This window comes from Aythya fuligula, chromosome W (genome assembly GCF_009819795.1).
Source record: "Aythya fuligula isolate bAytFul2 chromosome W, bAytFul2.pri, whole genome shotgun sequence".
Lineage (NCBI taxonomy): Eukaryota > Metazoa > Chordata > Aves > Anseriformes > Anatidae > Aythya > Aythya fuligula.
In genome coordinates, this window is record NC_045594.1 from 18262772 (window position 1) to 18284747 (window position 21976).

Here is a 21976-nt window from a genome sequence, read left to right on the forward strand (position 1 = left end):
GCTGGACTAGGTCTCCAGGCAGTCATGGTGTCCCCTTGGTTTCTGCTGATTTCAGGAACCTTTGTGGGGAAAGCCAGAACCATAAGGTTGGCTTGATCTGGTTCTCGGGGTCCCAGGGGCTCCTGTTATCTAGAGGCCTAAGCACAGTACAGGCACATCGCAAATGTAGCACATATTAAGCAATGAGCGTTGCCTACATATTCATTCTTAATCAATCGCTTTCTAATTTCTAATCCCATGTTTCACCATGAAACACCATGCTGAACTTGTCCCCTTTCTTAAGGCTGCTATTGGGTTCCTGCTACTCCTTGTTAGGGGACAAGGAAGGAATCTGTGCATACACAAAGGTGCAACCCCACCAGTACAGTACGTTCTACAAACAGGGGTGAGTGGGGAGACTCATCCCCTCCCTCTCCTGTGGCACACAGAGAGCTGTCAGAGGTTGGAATGGTGGAGGAGGATGTGTCTCAGGTGAATACCTGGAGACAGCAGTCTTTCCTAGTTTGGAGGAGCAAATAGGAGAGCCCCATCCAGTACATGTAAACTACGATCGATCCCACAGCCTTCCTTTCTATTGGCTATATATTTCCTCTTCCTTCCTGCATGCAGTAGGCATCAGCTATTGGGCAGAGAAGGAATGAAGAGATAAATAATTTTAAAAAGCAGGCAGAGAAGAAAAGGAATTGGAAGAGTATGAGCCTAGGACGAGAAAGAGGAGGAGTCCAAGGAGTTTGTTGTCTGTAGCAGTAGAAGAGGAAACAGGGGTGAATACTCAGGAAGAAGAAGGAAGAGGGGTGTGGATTACAGCGGCGGAAAAGGAAGGCGTAGTTAGGTTCCGGTGGGGCCTAAGATTCACTGTATCGCGGTGCTAAAGAAATCGCTGCTGGTGGATCCACCCTCTCCCTCCTCCCCCCGCGAGGGAGGGAGTTAGAGTGAAGCAGGCTGGGGCGGTCGGAACAGACTCCTCTGTGCCCCCTCCCCCCCCCCCCCCCCGCTTCAGTCGCTTGTTTGCTTCGTGCCTAGGGAGGAACCTAGGCTGGAGAGACGCCTGAACAGCCCAGCGCGAGCCTGGGGACAGGCCTAGGCTGTAGCTTCAAAATTAGGATGTCCCGACATGAAGGTGAGAGACCCAAGGGGGGAGGTGGTGGGAAGAAAAAGAAGGAGGTATCCTTGAGCTTCATATGGCATTAGGGTCTGTCATGCCGCTGTGTGAGGTGGGTCAACATGGCGGCGCTGCCTTCACTGAGAGCGGGGCCTGTGGAGTCGGTCGCGGGAAGTGGCCGTGGTGGGAGGAGGAGGAATGTGGCGGCCAGGTCTAGCTTTGCAGTGTTACGGGACGGGAGGAGGTGGCCGTTACGGGTAGGCTCTGAGTTCCTTTTCTGTCGCCAGTAAGTGCGGATGCCAGGTCCGCGTATGCTGAGGTTGAGGGGCCTGCTACGGTTTGAGACAGGCTTGGTCTGTGTCCCTCGCTAGCTTGCGGTTCAGGCTTTGTTTTGCCCTGGACAGGCAAATAATATAGGGGAGGAAACAGGACAGCTGTTTATTTTCACTCCTCTTACTCTAGTGTTTAAAGGATCGCCCTAAGGGAATCTATTTGGGGAGTGCAAGGTGCATGGGAGTGCTGGGGGTGGGAGGTGTGTGTCGGTGTGTGTCAGTGTGGTTTGCTGACACGGTCCTTTGAATCGTGAAGGGAGAAGGGGTGCAGGGGAGAAAGGGGAGTTAGGCTTACCGTGATATACTCCCTGTGAGGAAAATATCCCCAAGTTTCTTAGGGTATGGAAGTGGGGAAGGGACTGTGGGGCATGAGGTACGAGGAGGGTAGTGCTCAAGGGGAAGCAGTGCAAAGAAGGTGGCCTGGCATCTAGGGGAAGTGGAAGGTCTGTTTTTGTATAACGAAGGTGGGGAGATTGCATGGCAGGTGGAGAAGCAACTCATGCATGTAGTTGGCTGTGGTATTTGGATTGGGAGAAAAAGAGTTTGCACAGTCTTTATGGCCTTGTTTAGGTGTATTTTGGTAGCTTGAGAAGTAATCTGTTCTACTTCTGTATCTTAAAAGAGGAAATACACGGATGTTGTTTTTCTATCTCCTTACAGGTAGTTGGACTAGTAAAAAAAAAAAAAAAAAATCTGTAAAAATCATGCCTTGTTTCTTAAGATTTTTTTTTCTGTTAGGAACTAAATTTAGCACGTGTTTCTGTACATGATTTTAACTCTTATAGAGCTATAAAAATAATCTTTTTGAAAGGAATGGAGACATCTTTATTTAATCTTAATATTTTGAAAGCAGTGCTCTAGAATTGTGGTAGTGAGTAATAATACCGATTTCCAGATGGAGGGTTGGTAGCTTGATGCTTAAACAGAGTATGATAACACTCTATTAAGGAATAAGTATGATGGGTATTCAGTGTATAGCTACAATATTTTGCATTTTGTTAGTGCGTGTGCGTGCATGTGTATCAAAGATCAGTCTTGCCTGAATCTGCTAACACTTCTCTAGTAAAATTACCGAGTCCTCTTGGTTCTTTTCTGATTATGATGCACTTTTTTCTTTCTTTTTCTAAAGAGGTCGGGTGAGGTTGTTGGTTTATCTGTATACTATGTAGATAATGAGGCAAAGGCTAACAACGGTGAGTAAGATGAGGGTTAATAACAAATGTGTTTTTTTGTGTTTTTGTTGGAGAAAGTACTCTGTAAACTGCTGCTCTGATAGATAACAATTGTATGTAATTTAAAGTATTGTAGCATGGTATAGACTTGTTAGATTGCACTGTACATACATACACAAGTAGTATGATGTGTTGATCTCAAATTGCTCAGTGTTAACTCTCTTAGGAGTCTCTGAAATACTGTTAAATTATAGAATCATAGAATGGTTTGGGTTGGAAGGGACCTTAAAGATCATTTAATTCCACCCCCCCCCCCGCCCTGGGCAGGGACACCTTCCACTAGACCAGGTTGCCCCCATGTAACCTGGCCTTAAACACTTCCAGGGATGGGGTATCCACAACTTTTCTGGGCAAAAATGGGCAAAAAATTGGTTGTAGTACTTAGTAAAAATATTTCAGTTTGGGGTGATGCTTTAATAAAGGAGAATTATTGAGTTTTTTTTTTTTTTTGAAGTATGTTTCTGATAGAGGTTACTTTGAGTCTGTTTCTAGTGGATGTTAGGTTTTGTTGGGGGGGGTGGAGGAGAAGGAAGAAATAATAAGTTGTACTCCATTTTAGAAATTGAAATAGTTATCTTCTGATAAGCTGAAATGTGTTTTCCTGATGTTACATCGTTAACGTAAACATCTTTAAATACATAAAAGGAAGAAAACACATCAAAATTGAGATATAAAGCTGCAGCCACAGTTGTACTTTCCTTTTTTATATAGGAAAATGGTTTATATTGAGTTTTCTTAATGATTTTCGTTTATTACCAATTTAACAATTGACAAGTTAATTTTAAATTAGTTGTAGGATTAGAATAAGTTACCTTGATGTGTAGGATCTGTTTTTGCTGAGAGCTTTCAATCTACTAGTTGATGGAAGTTGTTTTTGGAAGGATAAGGTATAGGAGATAAGTGAGCTTCAGTCATGTTAGCAAATTGTCTCTCTGCTGCCTGTTCTTGTCAAAATGGCTTATTCTTGAAGGTACAAATAAGGCTTGATTGATTTAGTAATCTAGCTATTGCTGGAATTAGTGTTGTGTTGAGAAAGGATGTATTTGAGAAGATAAATAATGGAAGATTTTGAATTCCAATGTCTCAGGGCTCTGAAGTATCTGATAGAACTTATTTTTTTATTAGGTTCTTAGCAGTTTTCTTTGCTTTGTGGTGAGAAATTGTTATCATGTGAATCAGAAGTTGGGAGATGGGAGAAGAAAGTAGACTTAAATAGTTAATAGCAAAAGGTTGATAGCTGAGTACTTTCAGAAATGAAACTAATATAGAACTTCAAATTATCAAATTATTTTGGAGGGGGAGTAGTGGGACAGAAACATTTGCAAATGAGATAATTATTTGAGCTGGTGATTACTGGAAGGTCTTCCAAGGAACTTTAGGAAGAGCTAAATAAACTTAATGCATGAATAGCACAAGATAAGTGAAATGTACTTGTTGAAAATAAAAGTACAGGGAGAAGTTAACTTTTCAGATACCTTAAAGTGTCTATTTCAGTGGGATCATGCGTTTGTTCTTACTGCTGCAATGTTTACTGGTAAGATATGAAGAATGTTACTGCATTCAAGAAGCTGCTCAGAACAGCGAGGCTGTCAAGTTGAGCACTCAAGAATTGGGATGTGTCAGAACTAGGTTATGGGGAGAACCCTAATTCGGTCCTCTGTGTACCTGTACTGTGAAATTACATGGCTGCGCATTATCTTCTCTGTGGTACCTACTGTGCCTTGTCAAGGGTGTTTAGAGAAGGAGGCAGTCATATGTAGGACCCTTGTTCTGTTTTTGGAGGTGGGCAGTAAACAAGGAGACAAGGCATTATAGAAAGAAAGTATTTTTATGATGTTGACTTTTTTTTTGGGGGGGGGCAGGTGGTGGTGGTGGTGAAAAGTTGGATTGATTCCCACTTTTCCTATGGAGTTTCTAGGAAATGACAGATAAATCATTTTGACAAGAGTTCACAAGTGGTTACTATCTGTATGTTTCTTTATGCAGGACCAGCTGAAGAGGTGTTTTTTTTTTTTTTTTTTTTTTGAGCATTCACAGCTGCAACTCTAATACCTGGATGATGAGCTTTGAGATAATTCTGAATGGATTTTTTCCAGAGTATTTAATTTTCTAAAGATGGGTATTATTTCAAAGTGGGCATCTAGAGTTTTGATTCTAATCTTTCTATGTTGTAATTTTCATTCATTACACAGGGAGGAAAATACCACAGAAGTGTTGAAATCAAGCTCACTGATGTGTAGAGCATTTCATTGCTGTATAAACGTGCTTCATAGAGAAGGCTGTGGAAGGCTGGAGCACCTCTCCTATGAAGAAAGGCTGAGAGAGCTGTGGCTGTTCAGCCTGGAGAAGAGAAGGCTCCAGGGTGATCTCATTGTGACCTTTCAGTACTTAAAGGGGACTTATAATTAAAAAAAAAAAAAATAAAAAAAAAAAAAAAAAAAAAAAAAACGAGAGAGAGAGCAACTCTGCTCAATCAGATAATGACAGATGACAGGACAAGGGGGAATGGTTTTAAACTGAAAGAGGGGAGATTTAGGTTGGATGTTAGGAAGAAATTCTTCACGTGGAGGGTGATGAGGGAGGCACTGGAACAGGTTGCCCAGAGGGATTGTGGATGCCCCATCCCTGGAAGTGCTCAAGATCAGGTTAGATGAGGCCCTGAGCAACCTGATCTAGTGGGTGGCATCCCTGCATATGGCAGGGAGGCTGTTACTAGATGATCTTTAAGGTCTCTTCCAACCCGAGATATTCTATGAAAAAATTAATCTGTGCTCAGTGTAGATTTTGAAAAGTGTGCATTAAATTAAGTTTCATAGCAAATAGGATAAAATAGATACTAAGTACTTGTTTACGAACACAATTTATAACTTTGTGCGTTGAATGAACTTAATACTTTTATAGAAAAGACTATCATATAAAACTGTTGTTTATGGATTTCAATCGTGGCCTGATGCATGTATTTTGAGATGAGCAAATTAGTGGCTTTTTCCTTATTTCAGTTTCTAGTAATGTTTTGGCTGAAGCTTCCCAACAAAATGCCTTTTTGACCTAAGGAACTTTACTACATTTGTCCATCTAACTTAAAGGCTGTTAAAATGGAGAAGGCGATCAAACTTACTGAAATTGGACAGTGCTGCCTAAATTAACTATCACAAGTGTTATAAAGTATCGTATGCAGCTTGATCCCCTACCAAGAATTCAAGAAGTGATATGATTCAGGGTGTTGTGGGGGAGAGAACACACACGGAACTATTGCATGAATAGAGACCGAAAAAAAATCTTTACTTTCAAGGCTGACAGAATCTAAAGAACCATGAATAGCCTAAATAATATAGATCAAGAGTGCCTATAACTTTTTCATAATTGAATAACCTCATGTTCTTGTATTATTAAAGATGCCGATTAGAAACAGATTAACAGAAGCACTTCTTCAGTGTACAGCTAGACTATAAAATACTTTTCCATTTAAAAAAAGTTATCAGTACCACCTGGTTTCCAGTTTGAAGGATTAAATTTTTGAATTCTATCTCAAACTTCATATTTCGTGTTTCTTATCTATTAGATAAAAAGGTTGCAGTAGAGTATCTGGTATTCTGTGAAGTTCCTACACGTTTCCCTGAGGCATCAGTTGAATCTGATTAGAACTCATGATCACAGAATCACTGAATGGTTTAGGTTGGAGGGGAGGTAATCTCCTCTCTGGAGGTCATCTGGTCTGGTGCCCTTGCTCAAGCAGGGCCACCTAGAACAGGTTGCCCGGGACCAGTGATAATTATGTTCTTATGTAAACGTGATCCTTACTGTCATTGCCACTTGTATTGTGTTTGCATGGCAAGGGCCAACAGGGGTGGCCTGGTGGGAGCCACTGAGCAGGAGCAGGTTCCTGGCGAGGGGTGTGGTAACAGTGGATGTGGGATAGATCTGGATGCAGGAGCTGCACAGGAGTAGGTATTTCCCTATGGAGTGAGGGAACCATGTCAGAGCAGCCCCATGGTGTGAGAGTGAGACCCAAGCAGGAGTTCTCCAGAAGGGAGCTGCAGCCCCTGGAGTGGGGACTGTGCAGGAACAGGTGTACTTGCAATGCATGGAGGGGTCTTCACTGGAGCTGGCTCTTGAGATGAACCACTGCCTGTGTAGAGGAGCTTTTGCAGGAGAAAGGGAAAAGCATGAGGAAGGAGGAGTGGCAGAGATGAACTATTATGAACTAAACACAGCCCTCTATTCTACGTTTCCCCTGTAACAGTGGTAGAAGTAGAATGGCTGGGAATGTAGGAGCAAAGTTGAGCCTAAGAAGAACAGGTGGGTTGAGGGAAGGTGTTTTAGTTCTTGTCTTTGTTTCTCACTGTGAGAAACACTCTGTAGCCAATAACTTAAGCTCAGGTGAGAATCTCAGTGAAGTAGCAATTTTATTCGTGACTGCGGTGGTGGGCGTCCCACAAGCAGGAACATACCTACTAGTCACATAGTACAGTTCATATACTTTGTCTCGATGACCAGGACCCTCTCCTGTTTCCCCATTGACGGGGTAATCCAGGTTTACAACCTATCCAATGCTTCGCAGACAGTACATCATGGCCTTCAGATGCTGACCTGTTAAATTTCAAACTTCTTTTGATTTTTTTTTTTTTTTTTTTTTTTTTTTTTTTTTTTTTTTACTGTTTGAAGTGGTGATGTTTCTTCACTTTGGACGCTACCATCCCTTTCCATTTACCAAACCAAGATTCCAACCATCTCTGCCAATTCACTGGCAAGGGTGGTAAGCCCTTGCAATGCTCTAGTTACTGTGCCATCTGGGGCAGTACTGTTGGGTATAAAAGTGCAACAATGGTTGCTCAGTATTACACACACACGCCTCCTTTCTCTGCGAGCATCATATCTAATGCTATCCTGTTTTCCTAAGCCATTTTGCTGGTGGCATCTAGTTGTTCAGCGATTCTTATCGTATCCCTTGTATAATTTATGAATTTCTGCTGATTATAATAAATATAATTAATCCAATCCACATTTTTATTGATCGTTACCCACCAGAACAATGACGACTTAAACCCTGCAGCAATTTGATTCCTGGCTTTATGTTTATCAGGAACTCCTCTAGGCACCCCAATAGAATCTATGTACACTCTATCATCGAATGATACTCCTAAGCTTCTTTAACTTCTTCTGGGTATTTGTGATGTTTCTCTTTCAAATGCCAGGGTGAAGGGTATAGCTAATTGAACAAGTGCACAAGTGCTTCCCCAATTAGATGGTAGGGTGAACCGTAAGATCTTCCCTCCACAGTACCACCAGAGATCCGCCCTGGGGATCTCAAGTCTTGAGCAGTTTCCCATCAAGTCCTCGGTAGCATTCAAGGTCCTCATGCACAAGGCAAAGTCTCCCAGATGCCGGGTAGCACTCATACCCTGCTGTGAGAGGCAAGCTGTATGGTTACCTACAGCTGTAGAGAATACAGGGGGAACCCTGATACTGCTATCACGCAAGGAGGGGAACAGCAAAGAGAGAGACTTATAGGCCTCAATTACCCAGGCAGTCTTTTCTTGGTACAATGCAATCATACATTGCATCCCCTGGGAATCCTTAGTCCACCCCCATGGGAAGGGCACTATCTGGGCAATCGGTCATCCTGAGGCACAAGCATAGCAATTGCTATGGTTGGGACTCTGGACAGTATATTTGATCCATTCTATCCAGGCATTTGCATCCCCATACCCTGTTTCAATCTCAAATGTTTGCCTAAGATCTTTTATTTCTTTAACTGTGACAATTGCCACATTTCAAAGAGGGCCTCCTGTTTTTTCCTCGAGTGTCTTCCTATCTTTGGTGGCAATAGAGAATCATTTCCATTTAGCTGTTCTCAATTTGGCTGTTGGGTCTCTCCCAGTTATTTGTTCTCTCTGCTCAATTGTCATTGGGCATTTAAGTCTCCACAAGCTAACACCTCACAAGCATCAAACGTGATGGATTGTGGTACATAACCCTCTGTCACAGTCACACATATTTTGACAGGGTATCCCATCTTTGCTATGCCTTTTCCAAGTTGCCAATTGACCAAGGTCTTCTCTGAGGCCTACAATCACTAGAAACAAAAATTAATAGTTGATTTTTCTCTGCCATTATTTTTAACCCTTAGGTTTCCAAATAATTATCAATACAATTATCAATACAAAGAATAAGATGCACAGTACTGCTAGAACAAAAACCCCTTGGGAGCACTTCGATTCCCTATAGGTCAGTCCTTTCTCTCAATCTCAAGTCACACTCAGTCACCTGTGAAAATAAAAGGTTAGTTTATAATTGTAAGCTTTTATCCTGCTCTGAGTCTTTTCTTTTTGACTTTAACTTTCAACAAGTCTTCTGTAGGAATAACTTCCCAGGTACTAGGGTCGACAGGTGATTTCACTTGAGTATAGTGAGTCCAACCTTTTTCCACAGTTCCTATGGCTGTTTCAGTGGTTAGTAGTACTTGGAATGGTCCTTCCTATTCAGGCTGGAGTTCTGGATTCTTTCCAGGTCCAAATTGTCGTGGTTCCGCTCGAGTGGGCAGCCGAGCTCCACCACAGCCGCTCTCTCACTCCCCCTCCTCAAGGAGGAATGGGGAGAAAATATGTGAAAAGGGCTCAAGGGTTGAGATAAGGATGAGAAAATCACGCAATAATTATTGTAATGGGCAAAACAGACTCGGCATAAGGAGATAGTAAGATTTATTGCCTATTACTAACAAGCGAGAGAAGTGAGAAAACAAAGGAAAAAAAAAAAAACAAAAGCACCTTCCCCCCCATCCACCCTCTTCCACCTCCTCCCCCCGAGCGGCGCAGGGGAACGGGGGAATGGGGGTTAGGGTCAGTCTACAGCACTTCTTCTCTGCCGCTCCTTCTCGGTCACTCTCGTCCCCTGTGCTGTGGGGTCCCTCCCACTGGATGCAGTCCTTGATGAACTGATCCGGCGTGGGCTTCCCACAGGCAGCAGCTCTTCCAGAACTGCTCCAGATATGGGTCCGTACCACGGGGTCCATCCCTCAGGAGAAAACTGCTCCAACCTGGCTCCCCTACGGGCAGCAGCTCCTGCCAGGTCACCTGCTCCTGCGTGGTCTCCTCTTCACGGGCTACAGGTCCGGCCCGGAATCTGCTCTGGCAGGGGTCTTCCACAGGCGGCAGCCTCCATTGATGCAGGGCCACCTGCTCCACCGTGGTCTCCTCCACGGGCTGCAGCGTGGAACCCTGCTCCACCGTGGTACTCCATGGGCTGCAGGGGGACATCCTGCTTCACCATGGTCCTCACCACAGGCCGCAGGGGACTTCTGCTCCGGCTCCTGGAGCACCTCTCCCCCTCCTTCTACACTGACCTTGGAACCTGCAAGGCTGTTTCTCACTCCCGGCTGCTGTGTGGTGCAGCGTTTTTTTCCCCTGTCTTAAATATGCTCTCACAGAGGCGCAAAACAACATCGCTTATTGGCTCAGATCTGGAAAACAATGGGGCCCTTCCCAAACATGGGGCAGCTTCTAGATCTTTCTCACAGAAACCACCCTTATGGCTCCCTGCTACCAAAACCTTGCCACGTAAACCCACTACACAAATCAGGACCCAATTTCCTGGTTGATGGTGGTGAATGGGGAATTCCAGAGGTGGGGTTTGAGCCAACAGCCCACGGGTCCTGAGAGATGAGAAAGAGGACAACTCCAGAATATAGTTCTTAAGAAAACTCTTGTTTTGAATTGTGTTATCTCATCCCTTCTGCCCAGATAGTGTAATCTGAACAGCATCTCATGGTGAAATTCCTATATCCTTTCTTGCTGCTGTTTGAACCTGGAGGAGTGCTAAGGGTAAGCATTTCACCTAAGGAAGTAGGGTTTCTAACACTAACTTAGTTAATTGCTTCTTTAATGTCTGGTTAATTTGCTCCACCTTCCCAGAAGAGGAGGGGTGCCAGGGGGTGTGGAAATCCCATTCAGTCTCTGAGGCCTGCATTAATCCTTGCAGTACTTGTGAAGTGAAATGACTTCCTTGATCTGAATCAATGTTTTCAACTATCCCATATCTAGGGACTATTTGCTTCAGTGATACCTTAGGCACTGTGTTTGCAGTGGCAGATACCGAGGGGAAAGCTTCCACCCATCCAGTCACGTAGTCAATTAGGACAAATAAGTACTTAAGTCTCCCTACTTTAGGTAACTCAGTAAAGTCTACCTGAATACTTTGGAAAGGTCGAATCCCTGGCTTATGTCCCCCCTCTAGGTGGGTTATGGATGACCTTTTTATTTACCTTTTGACATATGGTACATCCTCTGCATATTTGCTTCGCTAAAGTGTATATTCCTATACAGACATACTTAGCACAACATCACACATTGCTTGCACCTCCCAATGACTCTCTCGATGTAAAACAATTAATATTTGCCTCATTGGTGCTTTATTCAGCATTTCTTTCCCATCAGGGAGTATCCATTTTCCTTCAGACTTCGTGGCTCCTGATTCCTTAAAAAAAAAATAAAAAAAATCTTTTTCTTAAAACTTCTTAGTTCTTTCTTAGTTTTCAACAATTCCCTGAATCCTCTCTAGATTTATTCTTCATTCCCCCTCAGACACTAGATGCCTTAAATATTTGACTTTTTTTCTACATATTGTAATTTATTTTTCAGTACTCCCAAGCCCTGCTTTCCCAGAAAGTTGAATAGCTTGTTAGTGGCTTCCTTTACAACTGTTTTCTCCTGTCCTGACAATAAAAGATCATCCACATATTTGTAACAGTAACACCTCCTCGGGAGGTTGGAATTGCTCTAAAATTTGTTCTAGACCTTGTCCAAATAAATTGGTGGCCCTGTAAACCCCTGAGGTAAAACTGTCTATCTGTATTGTTGCTTCTGCCTTGTTTCAGGATCTTTCCAGTCAGAGGCGAATATATCTTTGCTCTCAGGATCTGAGAGCACCCCATTAATAACACCATTATTCCAGTTGTCGTGGTTTAACCCGGCCGGCAGCTAAACACCACGCAGCCATTCGCTCACCCTCCCCCCTCCCTCTCTGGGACGGGGGGAGAGAAATAGAAAGTGAAGCCCGTGAGTTGAGATAAAGACAGTTTAATAAGACAGGAAAAATAATAATAACAAAATAATAATAACAATAATAATAATAATGATACAATGGTGATAATAGGAAAGTAATAATAATATGTACAAACAAGTGATGCACAATGCAATTGCTCACCACCCGCTGACCGATGCCCAGCCTAACCCCGAGCAGTCCGGCCCCCTCCCCCCGGCTAGCCACCCCTATATATTGTTTAGCATGACGTCAGATGGTATGGAATACCCCTTTGGCTAGTTTGGGTCACCTGTGCTGGGTCTGTCCCCTCCCAGCTCTTACTGCACCCCCAGCCTGCCTGTTGGCGGGACAGAGCGAAAGGCTGAGATGTCCTTGGCTTGGTATAAGCACTGCTCTGCAACAATTAAAACATCGGGGTGTTATCAGCACTCTTCTCATCCTCATCCAAAACACAGCATTCCACCAGCTACTAGGAAGAAAATTAATTCTGTTCTAACTGAAACCAGGACAAGCGGCAAAAACAGTTGTTCTCTGGATACACAATCCCTTGAGCTGGTGGAAGGGGATGGGGAACAGAATGTGGCCCTCACTATCCATGAGGAAATGGTTGGCGACAATATATGGCACTTGGATGTATGCAAGTCGATGGGGCCGGATGGGATCCACCCGAGGATACTGAGAGAACTGGTGGAGGAGCTGGCCAAGCCACTTTCCATCATTTATCAACAGTCCTGGCTATCGGGGGAGGTCCCGGTGGACTGGCAGCTAGCAAATGTGACACCCATCTACAAGAAGGGCCAGAGGGCAGACCCGGGAAGCTATAGGCCTGTCAGTTTGGCGACAGGATGAGGGGGAACGGGCTAAAGTTGAGCCGGGGTGTTTTAGGTTGGACATTAGGAAGAACTTCTTTACTGAAAGGGTTGTTAGGCATTGGAATGGGCTGCCCAGGGAAGTGGTGGAGTCACCATCCCTGGAAGTCTTTAAAAGACGTTTAGATGTAGAGCTTAGGGATATGGTTTAGTGGAGGAATGGCTAGTGTTAGGTCAGAGGTTGGACTCGATGATCTTGAGGTCTCTTCCAACTTATACAATTCTGTGATTCTGTGGACTGTGCACTTAGTCGCATGGTCTAAACTTTTGGGCAGACCTGTGCGGTGCCGGGAGTTGGACTTGATGATTCTTATGTGTCCCTTCCAACTTGGGATATTCTGTGATTCCGTCTCTCCTCCTTCTTCCACTCTGGATATTCCTATTTGAAGTGGCCAGCCTGACTACACTTAAAATATCTTATCAAAGCCTGTCCAAGCTAGGATTCAGGCCACAACACAGGTTGCCTACCTTCCTTGCCTGGCATTCCTTCATCCCTCTTCCTCTCGTTTCTGTCCTGTCCCTGACTCCCCCTGAAAATTTTCTTCCTCTTTCTCCAACCCTCTGCCTCACTACCTGGTGCACTGTCAATACCATTAGTTTCGCTCTCTGCTTTTCCTTCTCATCTCCCTTCCGGACACACACCTCCAGGGCCTCCCGCAGGAGGGTCCCCCAGTGACTGTTCACTACATCCCCCCACCTTCTGGAGCATTTTCTGTGTATCTGGCCAGGCTTTAATCACAAAATGAACTTTCAAGAGCTCTTGGGATACCAGGTCCTCAGGATTCATCCCCGAGTACTTTCTCATTCTGACCCCAAGTCTCATATGATATCTGTGTTGCGCACTAAAACTCCAGCCAGGATTGGCAAGTGGTTATTTCTGCCTTGCCGGTATTACCCTTGGTCCTGGAGGAAGAGCTCTTTCCCATTTTTGTATAGCAGCTCTCCTCCTGATCATTCCCCTTTCTTCCCCTGTGAACGACATACTTAGTATAGACATCATTTCCCCCCAAGAGTATAAGTCAGGTCCTAGGAACTGGTCTAATTGTTCAGCTAGCCTGATGGGGTCCTCAATTAAAGACTTCATCTCCTTAAAAGCCCTAACACCTCTCTGCTGGTAAGGAGAGGGGAAGTTCACCTAAGAGGATACACAGTTAGTGTTAATACTGTTAGTATCAGGGAAGGCAAAATATCTCTTCTACCTTGTTCTAATTCTTACCAGAGCCTATAGTATACTCTTCTCTAGGGACAGTGTTAATTACAGTCCCTGTCTCCCTTCCTGGAACGACTGCTGCTGCCACCGGTGCAATATTAGGATTATAGGGAGCATAACTTGGCTCCTTCTCCGAAAAAGGAATCTTAATGTTTACACATGAATTTAAAGCCTGAATTTTCATCAGACCTGTATTTTGGCCAAAATACTGCTGTTTCCTTAATTGGTTCTTTTGTCCAGACTGATACACGATATTTAACCATTTTTTTCTTTTATCATCTCCTCTAATTTTGAGATTATTTTTCCAGTTTCTTATCATTCTTCAGGAAGAACTGTTGGTAGGCACTCCCCCAGGGATATCTCCCTGTCCCCTGTACAGCATATTTTCCCATTTTTCCTAGCCCTTGTCAGTGTGCTGCTACAGAAATTTTCGTCCTGCAGGGTACCACACACTAGCGTTCTGATTCTGGAAAATGAGGGTGTACTGTCAAGCACTTCACCGGGCAAGGGGTACTGTAGACCAAATTTCCCGAGACTCTTCCTTTCTTATGTCACGCTTTGTCCATCTCTGTCCTCACCCCTTGTGGAGCTACGGAACCGCAGATCAGGACTCCACGCTCGCTTTGTACATAAGTATGTCTCAATCACACGTCACACAGAGTCTCACCTGACCCCCAAGGAAATACTTAATATTTCTTACCTTGGTCTGTGCACGGAGTTACCAGATCAGTTCTTAAACCCGGAGTGCCTACCTTCTTCCCTTCCCCACTACTTCATGGATCCTGCCTCTTTAATCAGTCTTAGGCCCTCTGTCAGCTCTCCTCAGAACCGCTACCATTGCAGAACCACCACTGTCGATACACAGGACCACTGAAATCAGCGGGGCATGCCTTCCTGCTGCTGGGGCAGTGGGGCTCCCCAGTAGGTGACTGGCTCATGGACGAGCCCCCGAATTGTGAGAAACACTCCATAGCCAATAACTTAGGCTCAGGCAAGGATCTCAGTGAAGTAGCAATTTTATTCGCGATTGCAATGGCGGGTATCCCACAAGCAGGAGCACGCTTACTAGTCACATAGTACAGTTCATATACTTTCTGTCTCGACGACCAGGATCTTTTGATACAGTTTTGACACGGTTTCCCATAGGATCCTACTGGACAAAATGTCCACCATACAGCTAAATAAAAACATCATACGATGGGTGAGCAATTGGCTAACGGGCAGGGCCCAAAGGGTTATGGTAAATGGGGCTGCGTCAGGCTGGCGGGTGGTCACCAGTGGGGTCCCTCAAGGCTCCATTTTAGGGCCGGTACTTTTCAATATTTTTATAAACGATCTGGATGTAGGAATAGAAGGTATTTTGAGCAAGTTTGCTGATGACACCAAACTTGGAGGAGTTGTGGACTCGAATGAGGGTGGAAAGGCCTTGCAGAGGGATCTGGATAGGTTGGAGAGCTGGGCGATCACCAACCGCATGAAGTTCAATAAGAGCAAGTGCCGGGTCCTGCACCTGGGACGGGGAAACCCTGGCTGCACGTACAGACTGGGCGATGAGACGCTGGAGAGCAGCCTAGAAGAGAGGGATCTGGGGGTCGTGGTAGACAGCAAGTTGAATATGAGCCAGCAGTGTGCCCTGGCAGCCAGGAGGGCCAACCGTGTCCTGGGGTGCATCAAGCACGGCATCGCTAGTAGGTCAAGGGAGGTGATTGTCCCGCTCTACTCTGAGCTGGTGCGGCCTCACCTCGAGTACTGTGTGCAGTTCTGGGCACCACAGTATAAAAAGGACATGAAACTGTTGGAGAATGTCCAGAGGAGGGCTACGAAGATGGTGAAAGGCCTGGAGGGGAAGACGTACGAAGAACGGCTGAGGTCACTGGGCCTGTTCAGCCTGGAGAAGAGGAGGCTGAGGGGAGACCTCATCACAGTCTACAACTTCCTCGTAAGGGGGTGTCGAGAGGCAGGAGACCTTTTCTCCATTAACACCAGTGACAGGACCCGCGGGAACGGGGTTAAGCTGAGGCAGGGGAAATTTAGGCTTGACATCAGGAGGGGGTTCTTCACAGAGAGGGTGGTTGCACACTGGAACAGGCTCCCCAGGGAAGTGGTCACTGCACCGAGCCTGTCTGAATTTAAGAAGAGATTGGACTGTGCACTTAGTCACATGGTCTGAACTTTTGGGTAGACCTGTGCGGTGTCAAGAGTTGGACTTGATGATCCTTAAGGGTCCCTTCCAACTCAGGATATTCTATGATTCTATGATTCTATGATCCTCCCCTGTTTCCCCGTTGACTGGGTAGTCCAGGTTCACAATCTATCTGGTGCTTTGCAGACAGTACATGGCCTTCAGTTGCTGACCTGTTAAATTTCAAACTTTTGTCTTTTTTTAATGTTTGAAGTGATAATGTTTCTTCACTTATCTGACTTGACACCATGATTTTCACCTAATTGTCCTAAGGAGTCTGGTTGTCTGCATTTTACAAGGCTGCCTGCTAAGCTTTCTTATCACTGCAAGCATATTTCAATACCACATTCCTTACCTTTAAACAATGTAACTCTATGCAAAAACAACATTTTTATTCCTACATCACCATCATACTCTATTTTTAATTGGCAATAAATTAACTTTCCCCAAGTCAAGTTGGTTTTGCCTGTGATGGTAATTGGTAAATGACCTTTCTGTCTTTATCTGTGTAAATCAGGTTTTTGGTTTTGAGCTATTTCCTGAAGATTTATTTTCCTTAGCCTCCAGACAATCATTGAGTTGACAAATGAGGTCTCTGCAAAATTGAATTTGTGCGCTCTCGTCATAGAAATACCTTTAGCTTCTCTCATCACTTGCGTAAGTGTTCTTTGTCCAGACTTCAGGACTGAATTTCAAAAGCAAGTACAAGTGATTGTTTGACTCATAATATTGGCAGTCTTTGGTTCTATGTTGGAGCTCTTTTTTTGAACATGGTTAAACCATGGGGGTACTCTGAAGAATGACTGTTATTTCATTTGAAGTTGTCTTCTGAACTTTGGGGGGGGAGACATACCTGGAAGAGATGCAAAGGAACCAGTGCATGCCAATACTCCAGAAAACAATGGTGAGATACCTGTGAATCGTCCCATAGGAATTGGGAATGACTCCTCTAAAAAGGTAATGTGGCCCATAGCCCAGCTGAAGTTCCTCTACGCCAATGCATGGGGAATAAGCAGGAGGAGTTGGAAGCCATGGTGCAATTAGAAAACTATGATCTAATTGCTGTCACGGATATGTGGTGGGATGAATCACACAGCTGGAGCACTGGAATGGAGGGCTACAAGGTTTTCAGGAGAGATAGGCAGGGAAGGGGAAGGGTGGGGGTGTTGCCCTCTGTGTTAAGAAGTGGATAGATTGTGAAGAGTTGCTGCTGAGAAGCAGCCACAAGCAAGTTGAGAGCCTGTGGGTAAAAATTAAGCACCAGACCAATAAAGGGCACCTTGTGGTTGGGGTCTACTACAGGCCGCCCAATCAAGGGGAGCCTTTTGATGAAGCCTACTTGCTTAACTACCAGAAGTATTGTGCTCACGAGCTCTCATCCTGATGGGGGATTTCAGCCACCTGGATGTCTGCTGGGAAAGCTACATGGCAGGCAGTAAGCAGTCCAGGAGACTCCTGGAGAGTGCATTGAGGACAACTTCCTTGTCCAGGTATTAGACAAACCAACCAGAGGAGAAGTGTTACTGGACCTGGTGCTTACCAATGTAGATGACCTCATTAAAGAGGCTAAGATTGTAGGCAGTCTGTGTTGCAGTGACCACGTCCTGGTTGAGTTTGTGATCCTGAGGGATATAGGCTTGGCAAAGAGCAAAGTTAGGACCCTCAACTTTAGAAGAGCCAACTTCCAGTTGTTCAAAGAACTAGTGGATGAGATCCCATGGGACACTGTCCTTAGGGACAGAGGATCTGATCAGAGCTGGCAACTCTTTAAAGATATTTTTCTTAGAGCACAAGAGCTCTCTATCCCCATGTGCAATAAATCAAGCAGGGAAGGCAGGAAACCGGTAAGGCTGTGCAATGACCTCCTTGTCAAACTTAGGCAAAAGAAGGAACTGCACAGGCAGTGGAAACACTGTGTGCCCTGGGAAGAGTACAGAAATGCTGTCTGGACATGCAGGGATGGGATCAGGAAAGCCAAGGCACTGACAGAGCTAAACTTGGCAAGGGATGCAAAGAATAACAACAAGGGATTCTACAGGTACATTGGCCAGAAAAGAAAGACTAAGGAGATTGTACCAGCTCTGAAAAATGTAGATGGAGGACCAATGACAACAGACATGGAGAAGGCTGAGGTACTCAACAATATCTTTGCCTCAGCTGTTAGTATCTCTTTTTCAGTTGGGGTGTAATTGGCTTCTGATCCTCGATAGCCCCAGCTCCAGAAGCCCAGAGGTCGACCTCGAGTTTCTTCTGGGGTTTTCTGCCAAAGTCTCCAGGTGAGGCCATGATCCCCAGCTGCAGTGTACAGTATATTTTGCACAGCTGGTCCAGTACAGACAGGCCCAAGAGCTACTGCACGAGCTATTTCTTGTTTGATTTGTTCAAAGGCCCGTTGTTGCTCAGGGCCCCACTCGAAATAGGTTCCCTTTCGAGTCACTCGATATAGAGGACTCACAGGCTGGCTATAGCCTGGCACATGCATTCTCCAGAATCCCACAAGGCCTAGGAAAGCTTGCGTTTCTTTTTTACTAGTTGACGGAGACATTGCTGTTATTTTGTTGATCACATCCATCGGAATATGGCAATGTCCATCCTGCCATTTTACCCCTAAGAACTGGATTTCCTGTGCAGGTCCCTTGACCTTATTCTGTTTAATGGCAAAACCAGCCTTCAGGAGAATTTGGATTACTTTCTTCCCTTTCTCAAAAACTGCTGTATTTCCCCACACAAGGATGTCATCAATGTACTGCAGGTGTTCAGGAGCTCCCCCTTATTCCAGTGCAGACTGGATCAGTCTGTGGCAAATGGTAGGGCTGTGTTTCCACCCCTGGGTGTCGTGGTTTAACCCGGCTGGCAGCTAAACACCACGCAGCCGTTCGCTCACCCTCCCCCCTCCCTCTCTGGGACGGGGGAGAGAAATGGAAAGTGAAGCCCGTGAGTTGAGATAAAGACAGTTTAATAAGACAGGAAAATAATAATAATAATAATAATAATAATACAATGATGATAATAGTACTACTAATAATAATATGTACAAACAAGTGATGCACAATGCAATTGCTCACCACCCGCTGACCGATGCCCAGCTTAACCCCGAGCAGTCCGGCCCCCTCCCCCCGGCTAGCCACCCCTATATATTGTTTAGCATGACGTCAGATGGTATGGAATACCCCTTTGGCTAGTTCGGGTCACCTGTGCTGGGTCTGTCCCCTCCCAGCTCTTACTGCACCCCCAGCCTGCCTGTTGGCAGGACAGAGCAAAAGTCTGAGGTGTCCTTGGCTTGGTATAAGCACTGCTCTGCAACAATTAAAACATCGGGGTGTTATCAGCACTCTTCTCATTCTAAGCCAAAACACAGCATTCCACCAGCTACTAGGAAGAAAATTAATTCTGTTCTAACTGAAACCAGGACATCTATCCACCCCTTATTCCATACCATTTATGTCATGCTCAGGTTACACTCTTTTCCATACATTCTAATTAGTCACCTATAGTAGTCATGGTAGTGGTAACATACAGTATTATATAGCAATTAACATGGTGCAATTCAGTTCATGGGCTATTCTCACCCAGTATTAAATCTCCTTGAGGTACACACCGGACCTCTCCGTTCTTTTGCATCACCCACCAAGTGTATCCAGGTCCCTGAGCGAAAACAATTCCACGAATGGGTTTGCCTTTTCCTGAGGCAGGAGTAGCCCAGACTGTTTTACCCAGCATATTTTTTACATGCACTACAGGAACTTTATCCCCATCTACAGTACGTAACAGGTTTGATTGGGCAGGTCCAGCTCGGTTGACAGATCCCCTAGTATTGACTAGCCAGGTGGCCTTTGCCAAATGCGTATCCCAGTTTTTGAATGTCCCAACGCCCATTGCTTTCAATGTAGTCTTTAACAGTCCATTGTATCGTTCAACTTTCCCGGAGGCTGGTGCATGATAGGGGATGTGATACACCCACTCAATACCATGTTCTTTGGCCCAAGTGTCTATAAGGTTGTTTCGGAAATGAGTTCCATTGTCTGACTCTATTCTTTCTGGGGTACCATGTCGCCATAGGACTTGCTTTTCAAGGCCCAGGATAGTGTTCCGGGCGGTGGCATGAGGCACAGGGTATGTTTCCAGCCATCCGGTGGTTGCTTCCACCATTGTAAGTACGTGGCGCTTGCCATTGCGAGTTTGAGGGAGTGTGATATAATCAATCTGCCAGGCCTCTCCATATTTATATTTCAGCCATCGTCCTCCATACCAAAGAGGCTTTGACCGTTTGGCTTGCTTGATTGCAGCACATGTTTCACAGTCATGAATAACCTGTGCTATAGCGTCCATGGTCAGGTCCACCCCTCGGTCACGAGCCCATTTGTATGTTGCATCTCTACCTTGATGGCCTGAGGTGTCATGGGCCCATCGGGCTATAAATAATTCACCTTTATGCTGCCAATCCAGATCCACCTGAGCTACTTCAATCTTAGCAGCCTGATCCACCTGCTGGTTGTTCTGATGTTCTTCAGTAGCCCGATTCTTGGGCACATGAGCATCTACGTGACGTACTTTCACAGCCAGGTTCTCTACCTGAGCAGCAATATCTTGCCACAATGCAGCAGCCCAGATGGGTTTGCCCCTACGCTGCCAGTTGTTTTGCTTCCATTGCTGTAACCATCCCCACAGGGCATTTGCTACCATCCATGAATCGGTGTAGAGATAGAGAACTGGCCATTTTTCTCGTTCAGCAATGTCTAAAGCCAGCTGAATGGCCTTCACTTCTGCAAACTGACTCGATTCACCTTCTCCCTCAGCAGCTTCTGCAACTCGTCGTGTAGGACTCCATACAGCAGCCTTCCATCTTCGATGCTTACCCACAATACGACAGGACCCATCAGTGAACAGGGCATATTTCTTTTCATTTTCTGGTAACTGGTTGTACAGTGGGGCTTCTTCAGCACGACCCACCTCCTCCTCTGATGATATCCCAAAGTATTTACCTTCTGGCCAGTCCATAATCACTTCCAATATTCCTGGGCGACTGGGGTTTCCTATTCGAGCCCGCTGAGTAATTAGTGCAATCCACTTGCTCCATGTATCATCAGTTGCATGATGCGTAGAAGAGACCCTTCCCTTGAACATCCAGCCTAGTACCGGCAATCGGGGTGCTAGGAGGAGCTGCGCTTCAGTACCGACCACCTCTGAAGCAGATCGAACTCCTTCATATGTTGCCAGTATCTCCTTTTCAGTTGGAGTATAGCGGGCCTCAGACCCTCTGTATCCCCGGCTCCAAAACCCCAGGGGCCGACCTCGAGTTTCCCCAGGTTCTTTCTGCCAGAGGCTCCAGGTGGGGCCGTTCTCCCCGGCTGCAGTGTAGAGCACATTCTTTACATCTGGTCCTGTTCGAACTGGCCCAAGGGCTACTGCATGGACTATTTCCTGCTTAATTTGTTCAAACGCTTGTCGTTGTTCAGGGCCCCATTCAAACTCATTCTTCTTACGGGTTACTTGGTAGAGCGGGTTTACAATCAGACTGTAATTTGGGATGTGCATTCTCCAAAACCCCACAACACCTAGGAAAGTCTGTGTTTCTTTTTTGTTAGTTGGTGGAGACATAGCTGTTATTTTGTTGATCACATCCATTGGGATTTGACGACGTCCATCTTGCCATTTTATTCCTAAAAACTGGATCTCTCGTGCAGATCCTTTGACTTTATTTTGTTTTATGGCAAAACCGGCTTTCAGAAGGATTTGGACTATTTTCTTCCCTTTCTCGAAAACTTCCTCTGCTGTGTCACCCCCCACAATGATGTCATCGATGTACTGCAGGTGTTCAGGAGCTTCCCCCTGCTCCAGTGCAGACTGGATCAGCCCATGGCAAATGGTAGGGCTGTGTTTCCACCCCTGGGGCAGTCGATTCCAAGTATATTGGACTCCCCTCCAAGTGAAAGCAAACTGTGGCCTGCACTCTGCTGCTAGAGGGATGGAGAAAAATGCATTAGCGATATCAATTGTGGCGTACCACTTG

The 21976-nt window shown here is 45.3% G+C and overlaps 1 protein-coding gene across 2 annotated transcripts in view; it reads left to right on the forward strand.

Moving 5' to 3' along the window:
* The first annotated feature begins 614 nt into the window (after positions 1-614).
* The window catches only part of LOC116501391 (E3 ubiquitin-protein ligase KCMF1-like), a 136672-nt gene continuing 115310 nt past the window's right edge, over positions 615-21976 (forward strand). For both annotated transcript variants that reach the window (XM_032206918.1, XM_032206919.1), the window contains exon 1: positions 615-1120. In XM_032206918.1, the coding sequence (XP_032062809.1) occupies positions 1105-1120 (16 nt within the window). In that variant the 5' untranslated portion in view covers positions 615-1104. The remainder of the gene's footprint in view (positions 1121-21976) is intronic.